Source organism: Myxine glutinosa, chromosome 5 (assembly GCF_964187855.1).
Source record: "Myxine glutinosa chromosome 5, kmMyxGlut1.1, whole genome shotgun sequence".
Taxonomy (NCBI): domain Eukaryota; kingdom Metazoa; phylum Chordata; class Myxini; order Myxiniformes; family Myxinidae; genus Myxine; species Myxine glutinosa.
The window spans coordinates 30730922-30745984 of record NC_136265.1 but is presented as its reverse complement, the minus strand read 5'-3'; the positions used below and the strand labels follow the sequence as shown (position 1 = coordinate 30745984).

At 44.5% G+C, this 15063-nt stretch overlaps 1 protein-coding gene across 4 annotated transcripts in view; it reads left to right on the top strand.

Annotated features, from left to right (window-relative positions):
* The first annotated feature begins 927 nt into the window (after positions 1–927).
* The window catches only part of LOC137427755 (uncharacterized), a 33966-nt gene continuing 19830 nt past the window's right edge, over positions 928–15063 (top strand). For 3 of the 4 annotated variants that reach the window (XM_078777817.1, XM_078777815.1, XM_078777814.1), the window contains exons 1-2: positions 1018–1229; positions 3111–3167. In XM_078777817.1, the coding sequence (XP_078633943.1) occupies positions 1142–1229; positions 3111–3167 (145 nt within the window). In that variant the 5' untranslated portion in view covers positions 1018–1141. Of the gene's footprint in view, positions 1230–3110; positions 3168–15063 lie in introns of all 4 variants that reach the window. The other variant, XM_068117468.2, reaches the window with a different exon arrangement.

Genomic DNA, 15063 nt, shown 5'->3' with positions numbered 1-15063 from the left:
ATTAAGTCTCGGGTGTCAATAATTTTGTCAATGCCATTTCTTTTTATTTTCTGATTTAAAAGGATATATTAAGTTCTGAATCAAAAATATAGGTTCTGTAATATTAACAGTGAAATAAAGAATTGTGGAGACCAAATACTTTTGTCAATTTCAACTTATTTTTTACAGAAAATTGTGTGTTATTTGAAAAAAGTGCAAGGGTACACGACTGTGTATGTATATATGTGTATGTATATATGTGAATGTATATATGTGAATGTATATATATATATATATATCGGTCACGATGGGCCCCTTCTCATTGTGCTTTCGGAGCCATTGTAAACCCGGACCTACTTGTAAAGGGAAGAGGACAAGATACCTCAATAAAGTATGTACAATTAGAGTGCATGTACGTACTTTATATGCCGTCTATAAAGTACGTACTATAAAAACACAAAACAAGTTGTGACGAGTGCCTACAATCCGTGATTGCTCTCTGTCGCCCGGGAAAATCACGTGTTGTCCAGATGATGATATAAACAGAGGCTATCTATTTATTACGTCAGCACGGAATCGTGATCGTTCACAGAAGATAAGTGAGGATGACAAGTGTGACTGGGAATAGAAAGGAATTTCGGACAATAAGAGGGAGAGGACATTAAAAAAAACATTTATGGGGCGGAAAGAGGCAACAAGTTAAAATGTTTGTCCGGTGTCTGGCTTAATCATGTACATAATAAATAGATGATCTGAACTGGATTTGTGTTATGTGCTATTTCGGTTCTTTTCAGGTGTCATTTAGTATGTAATTAACTAATGAGTTTCTTCTTTGTGAAACTTTTCCCGTAATTAAGGAGTAAATGAGGTTTCGATGCAGGGTCTCACTGGAGGTGTATAGTTAAGCTAGGCGTGTACATCCTCCCTCCTTCCTTTTCATGCCATAGTCCTTCAAATATTGGAAAAAGCTGTTTGGATGTAATAACAGGAGGGTGGATTTCTTAAAACAAAATGTATTAATTTTGGGGAATGATAAAAACTACATTACAATATTCATCTGATTTGTTTTCACATGCACAGTTGCGATTTATTTTAATGTATTTGAAGTTGTGAAGGGACGAACGTGTGAATCGGTTGTGTCACCGTGGGGTGATTGACGGTCATGGATCGAGATCTCACAAACTGCGCTCACGATCCCAGCTCTTCTGAATCCAATTCGGGCTCCGATGGAGGCAACGGAGGGAGTCCAGGTGAGGTTGTTGGGATCTGCGGGTTCGGGATCTTGGACGTTCAGAACCCTCGTGCTGGAGGGGACGGACCAGGAACCAGGTAGTGAGGTGCGGGGTTCTATCGTGATGGCCGATAAACCACGTGGATGAATATGTAGGAGAGAAAAGAGCACTCGGTAGAGAGAACACCTTCTCCAGGCTGAACAGTTTACCTTTTGTGTCAAACCGATAGGCCGGATCTGGAGTCGGACCTGAACCAAAATCCAATCGGCTTCTTCTTGTCACCTGTCCAACTCATTCACCTAGTTTAGTCATAATCCGTCCACAACTTTTTGAAATATGCTGTATATTTCCGTATATCGTTTTTAACTGGAGCAATTCGGCTCCGTCGCCAATATGTCCGTGACAACAAGTACACGCCCTCGTTGACTGTCCTAAAAATAAACAAGTTTGATTTAAATCCCTTCAGCTGTTCTCAAGGTTCACGTTTTTCACCAGCCATGACAGGTTTCACATCGATCGGGGAAGCGGTTTCGGACAAGGGTTTTTTAAAATATCGGCTTCCAAGCTAATATGGCTGCCAAACCACGTGACATATGACATCAAAAATGTACACTCTGCATATGTGTGGGTAGAGCATCACGTTTGTGAAGTTTCATGCTGATCGGATAAGGATCGGTTTACTATCCAAGATGGCTGCCAAACCACGTGACCTATGATGTCATAAATTTAATATTTCAATACGAATGGGTCATAGATCATGTGCATGAAATTTCAGATTTTTAGGATAAGGAATTCGATTAAAATATTTTTGGCTGGTATACCACTTTTCCAATGATGTCATGATTATGATGCTCTTGTTCCCCATTGGGAGGACTTGACAATGTGCCAAACTTCAAATTTTTCCATTCAGCTGTTTCTGAGAAATATATATATATATATATATTAATTATTTGCGTTTAATCCAAGATTTTTTTTTTTTAAATCCAAGATACCTGCCATACGACGTGACCTATGACGTCACAATTATAAGAACATTATATATGGGTGTCGCTCCTACCCTGAAAGTTATTTCATCCGAATCTGTCCATGCCATTTTGAGATATCGTGTAATCAGACGTCGACAGACACAGACAGGTGAAAACATAACCATCGTCCGTCCACCTTTTGTGGTGGAGGTGATGAGGGGTCATACTGAACCGTGCCCGGAGACATCTGGACTTTTTTGTTTTTTAGCAAAAGAAAAAAATTCACGTATTTAGTTGGAACAGTTTAGCTCAATTCTGCACTTTAAATTTTGAGATTTGGTTCAGGTTAAGACATTGTAGAAGCTTGTCACATTTTAGTTGTAAAACATGTGCGGAAAGTAAATAAATGGACGAACACTGCCCAGAGAGTTGGATGAGGGGGGAGGGGTTAGGGAAGAGGTAACCACGAGCGGTGGGGAAGGGAAGGCAGCGCCATAGAATATGAGAGCTTAGCAAACTTAACTAGAGGTTCCAGGGAACCTGAACTCAACTGGTCTATATCAACAAAAATTGATTTTTCAATATGGCCGCCCTGCCGCGCCCATTTTTGGACGTGCAACGCCCAAATGCAATCCCAAACTAGTTTATGTCTTAAAGATGCTGCATAACAAGTTTCATCAAATTTGATCAATATTTGTGACTTTTAGAGCGTAGACGTCGAATTGTTTATAGACGACACAGACAGACAGACAGACAGACAGACAGACAGACGACGGACACTGGGTGTCGACAAAAACTCAGCTGGACATAGTCCAGTTGAGTTAACAAAGTGTCCGGGCATCTTAGGGCGGTGTTTACTATTTAGACGAGTTTGTTTTAAAGTAACAACTCCAGAGCCTGAGCTTTGTTTAAAACAGGCTTTGTTTCCCTGCAGAACCCATAATGGTGGTGAAGGTGGAACCCGAACCTACAGGTGGTTTTCCCTCACAAGGTAAGAATCCATAATATCATTGTGCAAGTTTAAGATATTGTGATGGTTTGTGTTGAGTTTGGTTTCAGAATCTGAGTTATCAGCCTGTCCCCCACGTACTGGGGAGATGGAGTTTTGCAATCACTTCTGTGTGTCTGTATGTGTGTGTGTCCGTCTGTCTGGGCCATAACTGTTTTATCATCTGAGCTTTTGTCATCAAATTTTCAACAAAACTTTATTATGAGAATTTGAAGAAGGCAAATTAATAATTTGGTCAAAGGTCGGCGTCATGAAATCGTCAATTTTCATCCGCTTGACGTGAAATTTAAATAATTTGCATATTGGGTCGCAGAATTGGTTCACCAATTAAAAGCTAGAAGCTGTTTGTTTGGTTTTTTTTTTAGATCAAAGCTCAATGGTGATGGTTGTGTAAAATTGTCAATTTCCATTTTGTATTTTTTTTTGGTCAATTTTCATATTGTAGTTTTTTTTGTTTTGTTTGTTTTTTTTTTAAACTGGTTTCGTCATGTTGAGCATACGGATGAAGATGTGTGAATACAATTTGACGTGGGTGGGATTTGCATTTTGAGATGATTTCTAGTTTGTTGTTTATATCCCTACGCTTTAAAAACAAATGCCGGGGTATGGGGGAAGGTATTGTAATCTGCTCCAACTCTGTCTGTCATGATATCTCCTAAACTGCTGTACAGAAATTCAGAAAACTTAGTAATTATAATCACCATATGGCAAGAAGGTGCGAGAGCAGTATCAATTTTGGCCCCGGGCCCCAGGGACAGCGTCAAAATGTCGAGTACCGAAAAATACAATTATGGGCACATTTTAAGACCTATTTTCATCAACATTGGCAGGGACACATGAAATATGTAACGATTTTTGCATTTGACCCGCGGTTCATGCTCCAGCGGTTGGGGGTGACATTAGTCAAAACGTTTTGTTTTTTAACACAAAATTATTTGATATTGGGACATTCCTGGCGGAAAGTTTTACCATCTTTCAACTTTGTTTTAGGCGAGAAGCGTGGGGATTTGTGATGGCACGCCATCGACTTCACTCTTGATGTAGATGTAAATGAGGTGGAGGTGAAACTTGAACTTGGCGAGAGTTGTTGTTGACTTGGCAAGCCCAGAACTACATTAAACCATTTTACGGTGTAGCCCATAGGGCAAAGCCGTTGAGAACAGTGTTTGTCTGTTTGTATGCATGTATGTATGTCCCCCCCCTTAGCCTGGTGTTGGGCTAGCGGCTAGGGTGCCAGCTTAGGATCCTAGGATCCTGGGTTCGAATCCCGGTCGATCGCTGAATTAACGCCAGGGGGGTTGACTCAGCCTGTCATCCTTCCGAGGTCGGCTAATTGAGTACCAGTTCACTGGTAATTCCCTGTTTGTCGTAAAAAGGCAACAAAAAGGGTTGGTGGCAGGAAGGGCATCCGGCCGTAAAACATTGCTTCAAAAAGGGGACCAAAAAAACAACAACAACCACGGTCCCCGAAAAAGGCCAACCCCCGCTTGTGGGGAAAAATGGCCTCTAAAGGTGTTTATTTTTTATTTTTTATGTATGTCCCCTTAAGCATACACCAATCAGAGCTGAGGATCTGGTCACATGACAGGGGTGATGTGATGTCATTACGGCGGTACGACGGCTGACTCCACACACCACCATTTTGATTCCTATGCCGTTCAGGCCGGACATATTGTTGAACATGTCATCTATCACAATCTGCATGCTTTACCTTCACGTTTTTCATTCAGTGTGAAACGCAAACAAACACGTGAAACACGTGAAGTAAAACATGTGAAAATAAGGATCTTTTATAACACTCGATTGTTATCGTGGCTGTGGTTGTTGTTTGTGTTTTATATTGTTGCGGACGCGGTTAAAGATGTTATTTTACCGAGCGGTTGGTATTACCGCGACCGAACAGTTATTCCCCGATTAGAACCCGATTCCACCCAAACGTTGGCCGGATCGCACCGCGGCTGCTCAATGAGGGAAAAGACTAAAACGACGAATGCAAAGAGGAAGACGAAGGCAAAGAAAGGTTTGGAAATACTACTAAATTTATTTACTATTTACACACATAAGCAAAAAGAAAGCAGTCACGTTTATTTACAGCACATAAGACGCAGGTGACACAGTGAAAATACTAGCTTACCTACAGTCTTAATTAACCCAGGACAGAACAAACAAAAGACAGACTCACGCGGGGAATGCTGACAGGAATCGCAGGAGGTGGATGGCTGGAGGTGAACGCTTGGTGGAGCCAACGCGGAGCTTGGTGGAGCTTTGGTGGAGCTGAACGCTTGGTGGAGCCAACGCGGAGCTTGGTGGAGCCTTGGTGGAGGTGAACGCTTGGTGGAGCCAACGCGGAGCTTGGTGGAGCCTTGGTGGAGGTGAACGCTTGGTGGAGCCAACGCGGCTGGTGGGGGGTTGGTGTGACGGGTTCTCTCTTCTTCCCTCACAAGCTTCAGGACTCTTTCTCTCTCTTTCTTAGTCCCACCCAGTCCAACAACTTCCTGTCTTGCTTAGTCCAACTCAAGGCCTTCCTGTCTTCTGATCTCCTCCCTCCTCGACTCTCTCCGGGGGCCTCTGCCTCGGGTTATATAAGCCCCACCCTTGACCCTTTGTGAACCTCCCCAAAACGTTCTCTCTCCGCCCTCTAAAGCCAACCCCTCGTTCTGGGTTGGTCGGCAAGGGCTGGTTCACTCCTCCCCTCTATGATGAGGTGGGGACCCGCCTTTCTTCCCCAACCCTGCCTCGTGGTCAATGGCGGATGAAGGGAAAACCGCCCAAAATGCAGTTGGCAATTGACGAAAAGGGGGAATGGAGGTTTTGGGAATGGGAATGGAAGTTTTGGGAGTGGGAATGAAGTTTTGGGAGTGGGAATGAAGGGAATCTATCTCTTTCACTGGTGCAATGGAGTATTTCAATTAATGGGAGACACAGCCTTACCCTAAAACACAGAATAAGATATAACTATCGAACAGGGGTATTCTATGATTGGCTGACGTGTATGCTTGTGGACTAATTATGGGACGCCCTTTTGACCTTTACACAGCTCCGGAGGCAGGAGGCGCAGACTCGAGCAATATTCATCACCAATTTACCACACTACAACACAATCAAAAAAAAATACAGTCCTCATATCTGCAACAATATATTTGTGAATATATAAAATTTGAACCCAGGTGTGATATTGTGTTTGTGTTCGCCATTCGTAGTTTTATATATTTTTCTATTGCTTCGCAAAATATCACGACTGTATATATAATTTTGTATGCTCGTTCTGTGTCCTTAAAAGGATTTATACTGTCGTAGAATAATAAATGTTCCCGTTCAAACTGCTGTGTGAATAAACCATACATTACATTAGCGCTTCTTCCTCTTCTTCAAACCCGCAAAGAGGCTTTGAGAACTGGCAAATTAATGATTAAACAAAATATTTTTTTTCCGGCGTAGATGTTTGGCTCCTGTGTTTACAGCGTTTGTCTCTCCGTATGTATGTATGTCCCTCACATATTTATCCTACATATTGGGTGAGTTTTATAGCCGACAATTTCGCTTCTGAAAGGTAGAATGTAATGCCATTGGCTTTGCCAGTTGTTTCTTTCAACACCCTTTAGGGAACGTTCATATATTACGTCATACACCTGGTTGCGGCAAATTATCACACTTGATGATTGTGTGATAAATGATGGCGAACTGAAATTATGACAACAGCGTGATGATATATGACAGGGGGAGGGGGTGGGGGGAGTTTTTGCATGCCCCCCAAATCATATATAATTAAAACTTTGATTAAAGGCTCTTCAAACATTGAAGCATTTCTTATGACTGCCTCCAACCACCCTAAGCCTGGTGTTGGCTTAACGGTTAGGGTGGAGGGCTTGGGATCCAAGGGTCCTGAGTTCGAATCCCATTCAGCTGTTGAATTAACACCAGGTGGGGTGGACTCAGCCTGTCATCCCTCAGAGGTCGGCAAAATGAGTAACAACTCACTGGGTCCTCTCTCAAGGAGGTTGGTGGCAGGATTTGCACTCCGGCCGCTGTAAAACACCTCATTCCGTAACACTCACAGTGGTGTGTGTCGGGATGGTGCTGAGGTCACTTTGATAGTGTTGACTAACTGACCAACATATAGAATAAACCAGGGTCTCAATGCAATCTCTTCACTTCCATGGTGACAGCTTCGAGACTTAGAGTACTTCAAAATAATTTAATACTTACATTATTTGCAAACTGGCATCTCCACCCAGGTCATACTATCCTCTTCAACTGAAGTATTAAACAAGTCTGGCTACGCCGCTGTTAGAATTTCGGTCTTGTTTTCATCAAATTGAAATTAAATTTTCAATTTGGTATTTGGCTATTTTATAACAGAGTAACAATTTGAATTCTACCTACATGATACACTCAGTATTTGAAATCCTCTGTGGCCCTTACCTCCCCGATTATCGTGTCGAGCATTATAATGTATTGACATGCGAACGCCCCCTGGTGAGGAAATATAGACTACGTGCCAAGACTTCTCACTGGAGAGTCCTTGTCTTTTGTGCTCATTATACACTTGAACACTGTGTATAATGTTAGAAGTGGAGGAATGGTTGATCAGAGTTGTGATGGCAATGTACAAAAGAGCGCGCACAGCTGTAAGGACGAAGGACGGGAACAGTGGTGAGTTTGAGGTGAAGGTGGGAGTGCATCAGGGGTCGGTACTAAGTCCACTACTACTTGTAGCTGTGATGGAGGTGCTGGCTCAGAACGTAAAGGAGGGTTTACCGTGGGAGTTGTATGCAGATGATCTGGTGTTGATTGCGGAAAGTATGGATGGACTGAAGGAAAAGATGAACAAGTGGAAGGAATGTATGGAGACAAAAGGTCTGAAGGTGAATATAGGAAAGACGAAGGTGATGGCAAGTGGTAAAGCATGTGGTGAGGTGGAAATTCGTGTCGTGTCTTTTGAGGCCTTGTACAGTGTCCAACCTTGAGGCTTTGTTTTTCTCTCAGCGGTCCGTCGTTTGTGCTCCAATAACTTTCGTTCTCTGTTTTCCCAGTCTTTTCACCCCATAGCCTACTTCGTTGTTTAAAATCTCAACAAAAAAAACCAAAAAAACAAAAAAACAAACATTTCCTTCTCCGTTCTTATTTGTTGTTCTCATTCGTTTATTCGTTCTTATTCGTTAGTTCGTTCTTCGACCACTTGTTTCTCCCCCATTTCCCCAGATAGTTTTCACTGGTAAACTTTAAAATGTTTACACTTTCCCCTCAAGTTCTGTATTCCGTCGTATATTATAACACCTTCTTCTTCTTCTTCTTCTTTAAAAGGCTGCTTTTGACTTGCTCACCAAATCTATTCATCCCCAAAAAAAATTCCATCTCTTACAGTGCCTCTTTTCTACATTCCCTAAACTCTCCTGCACTCCATCCTCCCTCCAGCGTCCTTAAACGTATTTTTGACTCGAAGGTCACAAGAAACTCATTTTGCAATAAATGTTCGTTTCCCATTAATCATACACTTTCTAAAATCCAATCTCACCCCTCCCCTCCAAATCTTCCCCATAACCCCTCCCCTCCAAATCTTCCCCATCACCCCTCCCCTCCAAATCTTCCCCATCACCCATCCCTTTCAAATCTTCCCCCTTGCCCCTCCCCTCCAAATCCACCCCATCACCCATCCCTTTCAAATCTCGCCCCTTGCCCCATCCCTCCTAAACTCCCCCCACACCCCTCCCCTCCAAGACTCCCCCTCACCCCTCCCCTCCAAATCTCTCCCATATCCCATCCCTTTCAAATCCCTCCCCTTGTCCCTTCCCTCCTAAACTCCCCCCTCGCCCCTCCCCTTCAAATCTCTCCACCCTCATTTCTTCTCAATTTCCTCCCTCTCACTCCCCCTCCTCAAAGCGTCCTCCCCGCTTCTTCCCCCTTTCAACTCTCACCTCCATCTCCCCCAACCTTCTGCCTCGCTCTGCCCCCTCCTCAAATAACACCTCATTGTGCCTCACCCAATCACCATCAAACCTTTTGTCCGCCCCATCCTTCCCTTTCTCCGAGCTATTCTGAAATCTCTGACACACCTTCAAGAGCTCTCCCTACCTCTTCCACCGCTTCCACATCTTACCCTACCCCTCCTCCCCCCTGTTCTGTATCCGATGCTCCCCCTTCCTCTTCATTAACGGTATGGACCTCAAACACCCAGGGCCTTCGTTCAAACTTAACTGATCTCTCCATACAGGTTGCTTCTGACAAACCAGACGTGATCTGCTTAACAGAAACTTTCCTCCTTCATGATGTCTCCGATTCCTTAGTATCTCTCCCGGGTTACTCCCTCCTCCGGTATGATAGACCTGAGCCTCGTCCTGGAGGTGGGGTTGCTATCTTTATCAAAAACTCTCTTCCTCACTCGCCCTGCACTGCACTCTCTCCACCTCACCCCCAGGAATACCTCTGGCTACGGCTTCCCCTTCGCTCCCACCTCTTGTTCATATGTGTGTTGTACCGTCCACCAAACAGTGATGACTCCATCTACATCTCGCTGTCTGATAATATGGACCAACTTCTATCTACTCATCCCAACTCTCTCTTCCTCATATGTGGTGATTTCAATTGTCACCATGCCAGTTGGCTGGGTGTGGGTACTTCTCTCACCAGCCATGGCTCCTCAGCAAAGGACTTCTACGTCTCACTGGGACTGACACAATCTGTCAATTTCCCGACCCGGATCTCAGTCAACGGAGCATCTTCTCTTCTGGACTTGGTTATGAATAACTTCCCTGAAAATGTCTGCTGCTCTTCTTCTGCTCCAATCGGCTCATCTGATCATGTGCTTGTTAAAGTGGACATCTCTCTGACCATTCTCAGGGAGCCTGCTCAGCATCGACGAGTCTGGCATTTCACTCAGGCCAACTGGCACGGTCTTCAAGCAGCCATCAATCATGTGGACTGGTCTCCCATCTCTACCACCTCTGACATCAACTCATCCTGGGAATTCTTCCAAAGTAAATTGCTCTCTCTCATGCACAGATTTATCCCATCTCGTCTTCAGTTGTCATACCCTTCCTCCCGTCCATGGGACACGGAATCTTGTGGTGAGGCTGTTGCCCAGAAACAACTTGCCTTCGTCTCCTGGAAAGCAAATCCAACGGAAGGAAATCTCATTTCCTTTCACAAAGCCCAAAACAAATGTGTGTCCACCCTCAGGAGAGCCAGGAAACAATATCTCTCCGTTCTCAAGACCGAACTCTCTTATCTGTCTCCCTCTTCCAAATCCTGGTGGCGTCTGGTCAAATCTGTTTCTGGTGTTTGTTCCCCCTCCATCCCCTCCCTTACCTCAAACGGTTAGACAGCTGACTCCGCACGTGAAAAGCTGAATGCCTCAACTCTGTGTTCGCCTCTAAATCTTGTCCCAAACCCATCCCTCTCTGTACTCACCGTACCCAGTCGTACCCAGCTGTTCCTGGACTCAGTGTCCTTTCCTCCTGACAAGGTGGAAAAGTCTCTGTCAACCCTCGACTCTGATTCTGCAACTGGACCTGACGGCATCAGCCCACGGGTCCTAAAAGCCTGTTCTTCTGCTCTTTCACTCCCTCTCTCTGTTCTCTTCACCCTCTCTTTTGCTCAAGGTCAACTGCCATCTGCTTGGAAATCAGCCAACATCACCGCTTTGCACAAAAAAGGTGCAAAAACAGATCCTAGCAACTACAGACCAATCAGCCTTCTCCCAATTATCAGGAAAGTCATGGAATCCATCATTGCTTCGGATATGAAATCTTTCCTCTTCTCCAATGGCTTGATCTCTGATCATCAATTTGGTTTCAGACCAGGTCACTCTACTCTGGACATGCTGCTTCTGCTGTCTCAACAATGGATGGAGGTCCTCAATGCCAAACAGGAAATTAGAGCTGTCTCCCTCGACATATCACGTGCCTTCGATGCGGTCTGGCACCCCGCTCTGCTCACCAAACCCTCCTCCTTTGGTATCCATGGAAATCTCCACGCATGGCTGGCGGACTTCCTCTCTAGTCGTAGTCAACGTGTGGCCCTGAATGGGTTTCTCGCATCTCCTCCTCCTGTTCAGGCTGGAGTTCCCCAAGGCAGTGTTCTGGGCCCTGTGCTTTTTCTGGTCTTCATCAATGATCTCTCCGACTCTCTTGAAAATCCTTTCTTTCTCTTTGCTGATGACTCCACTCTCTGCCGCTCCATTCCTCATCCCTCAGATCGGCAGTCTGCAGCCTCCTCACTCTCTGCAGACCTGGACAAAATCACAGACTGGGCAAACAAGTGGAACATGTCTTTCAATCCTGACAAATCTCACACTCTTACGATGTCTCTCCGAAAAGACCAACTGGACAACCCTCCCATCTACTTTCTGAATAATCCTCTCCAAGAAGTTCTGTCACTCAAGCTTTTGGGTCTCACTATCTGCCATGATCTTTCCTGGGAAAACCACATTTCCAAGCTGGCCTCCAAAGCCAGTCGCCAACTGGGCATCCTCTGTCGTGCGAAGTCCTTCCTTGGCACACCTGAGCTCCTCACCACATACAAGGCTTTCATCTGCAGCTCAATGGAGTACTGCTCTCCCCTCGGGGCTGGTGCCCCTGCCTCACACCTAGCTCGGCTTCACGCTGTTGAAACCAAAGCATTCAGAATCATTGGAATCTCCCGCAATGACGCTATCTCCGAGGGCCTTTCACTTACTCACCGCAGGCAGGTTGGTGGTCTTTCCGTCTTCTACCGACTCCTCTCCGGCCTTGCTTCCCAAGCTCTCTCTGGGCTCTGCCCCCCAAATATTCCTACAGGTCGCACAAGATCTGCCTGCAACCCTCTTATGGTTAAACTGCCAAAATCAAGACTCTCTGCTCACCTTCACTCCTTCATTCCTCTTTTCTCCCGCCTCTGGAACAAACTCCCTCACTCTCTTCAATCCCAGTCCTCCCTCCAGGTCTTTAAAATGGCTGTTCACCACCATCTCTTATCTTCCCCAATCCAAAACCTTGATCTTTTCTACCCCCGCTAATTTCACCCCAAATCCACTTTTTGAGGTGCCGACTTCTTTCTTCCTGGAAGTCCTTGGTGTCTTGCGTTTTGTACCTATCCTGCCCCCCCCAGGCCCTCTCCCTCCCATACATCTCCCAATGGCCCTGCTCTCAAATGTTGTGTTTGTGTGTTTCCTCCCCTTCTCTCCCCATCTTGTCGACCGCTCCCCTTATTATATACTTTGTTTGCTTGCTTGTTTGTTTGATTTGTTTGTTTGATAAATGTTAGCTCTTTCACGAGCCTCGACTCTGTATACAAAAAAAAAACAAAAACCAACAACTGGGAAGTGGCCATGTGCTGTGTGCAGGAAGGGTGTCGGAGTGAACTCCATTCAACGTACAATGTGCGCTGAGTGGGTTCATCAAAAATGTAGTGGTCTGAGAGCGTCATTAACCATTGTGGCAGCTACATTCAAATGTAACGTGTGCACAGAGGGAGCTGCAGATGGAGGAAATGTTGAGTTGGATCTTGGAGACAACGTGAAGCTGGAAGGTGTGAAAACATTTTGCTACCTCGGAGACATGCTGAATGGAGAAGGTGGATCAGACTAGGCAACGGTTGCGAGAGTGAGATGTGCATGGAAGAAGTTTCGGGAACTGAGTGGCGTGCTGATGAGGAGGGGAGTGTCGTTGAAGCTGAAGGGAAAGGTGTATGCTGCATGTGTGAGAAGTGTTATGATTTATGGGAGCGAGGCATGGGTCATGAATGTAGAGCAGCAACGAAGGCTGGAAAGGGTGGAAATGCGAATGGTTCGGTGGATGTGCGGAGTATCGTTGAGAGAGAGGAAGACAAATGATGAATTGCGAAAGATGATGGGAATAGAGCCTGTGATTGATGCTGTGAAGAGGAACAGGTTGAGATGGTTTGGTCATGTGTTGAGGAAGGATGAAAGTGACTGGTTGAGAAGAGTGATGGAAATGAATGTAGAAGGAAGTAGAGGATGGGGAAGACCGAGAAAGACTTGGCTAAAGATGGTGGAAGAAGAAATGCGGGCAAGGGGGTTAACAAGGAGACATGCAGAAAATAGGGCAAAATGGAGAAGATTGTCATGGGGACCTCAAGGCTAAACCCCGCTCTAGCAGGGAAAATGTCCTTTAAAATGCATGTTGTGTTGTTGTATACACTTGAACACTGGAGAACACAAATCGCCTTCATAATACTTCCAAGAAGCATGCTATATATACAGTCATGTGAAAACGTAAGTACACCCCATGTAAAGTTTTTCCTTTTTCAACATATTTCAACATACAGCTATTTGATCTTCATTTCAATTATATTGATAGATAAAGGTGATATAATACAACAAATATCGTGAAACATTTACATTTTGTCGTCCATTGTACAATTTAAATACACATAAATGCAAATTTCACATGTGGAAAAAGTAAGTACACCCCTACATTTATCACTACTTCAAATACCGAAAATTAGAATTAGGTGCACCAGTTCAGGTGCAAATGATTCGAACATCGTTAGAGAGGATCTTGGAGGAACCTGTCTTATTTAAACCTCAGACATTTAGTTTGGTTTGCTATTTGTTGTTGAAGTGTGCAGCGTCACCATGCCTAGATCAAAAAAGCTCTCTGAGGCCTTCAGAAAGAAGGTTATAGATGCCTACGAGTCTGGGGAGGGATTTAAAAATATCTCCAAACAATTTGAAATCAATCATTCGACTGTCCGGAAGATCATCTACAAGCGGAGAAGATTCCAAACAACTGCCAACTTGTTCAGGCCAGGCTGCCCCAGCAAGTTCAGCCCGAGAGCAGACCGCAAGATGCTGAAAGAAGTCTCTAAGAACCCCAGAATGTCATCACGGGACCTACAGGTAGCTCTTGCCACTGTTGATGTCAAAGTGCACGAGTCTACCATTAGAAAGAGGCTGCACAAATTTGATCTACATGGGAGGTGTGCCAGGAGGAAACCATTGCTGTCCAGAAAGAACATCAGGGCAAGACTAAAGTTTGCCAATGAACACCGAGGCAAAGACCAGCACTTCTGGAACAATGTGCTCTGGACAGATGAGTCAAAGGTAGAGCTATTTGGCCACAGTACCAGAAGACATGTTTGGCGAAAACCAAAGACAGCATTTGACCACAAGAACCTGATACCAACTGTAAAGCATGGTGGTGGAAATATTATGGTTTGGGGCAGCTTTGCTGCATCAGGGCCTGGGCAGCTCACCATCATAGAATCCACTATGAATTCTTCATTGTATCAGAGGGTGCTTGAGGATAATGTGAGGCCATCTGTCGGAGAAGTTGAAGCTCAACCGAAGGTGGACCTTGCAACATGACAATGACCCTAAACATACCAGTATATCCACCAAGGAATGGCTGAAAAGAAAGAAATGGAGGGTTCTGGAATGGCCAAGTCAAAGCCCGGATCTAAATCCCATCGAGATGTTGTGGGGGGATTTGAAATGAGCTGGCATGCAAGAAACCCCTCAAACATCGCACAGCTGAAAGAATTCTGCATGGAGGAGAGGGCAAAAATTTCTCCCAGTCGATGTCAGAGACTGATAGACAGTTATAAGAAACGCCTACTTGAGGTTGTTTCTGCCAAAGGGGGCAATACCACCTATTAGAGCCAAGGGTGTACTTACTTTTTCCACATGCGAAATTTGCATTTATGTTTATTTAAATTATACAATGGACTACAAAATGTAAATGTTTCATGATATTTGTTATGTTATATCACCTTTATCTATCAATATTGTTGAAATGAAGATCAAATAGCTGTATGTTGAAAAAGTCAAAACTTTACATGGGATGTACTTACTTTTTCACGGGACTGTATATATATATATATATCGGTATATAGCATGAGAGGGCGTGCCAAGTGAGAGGGTACAGTATCGTGGTGAAGA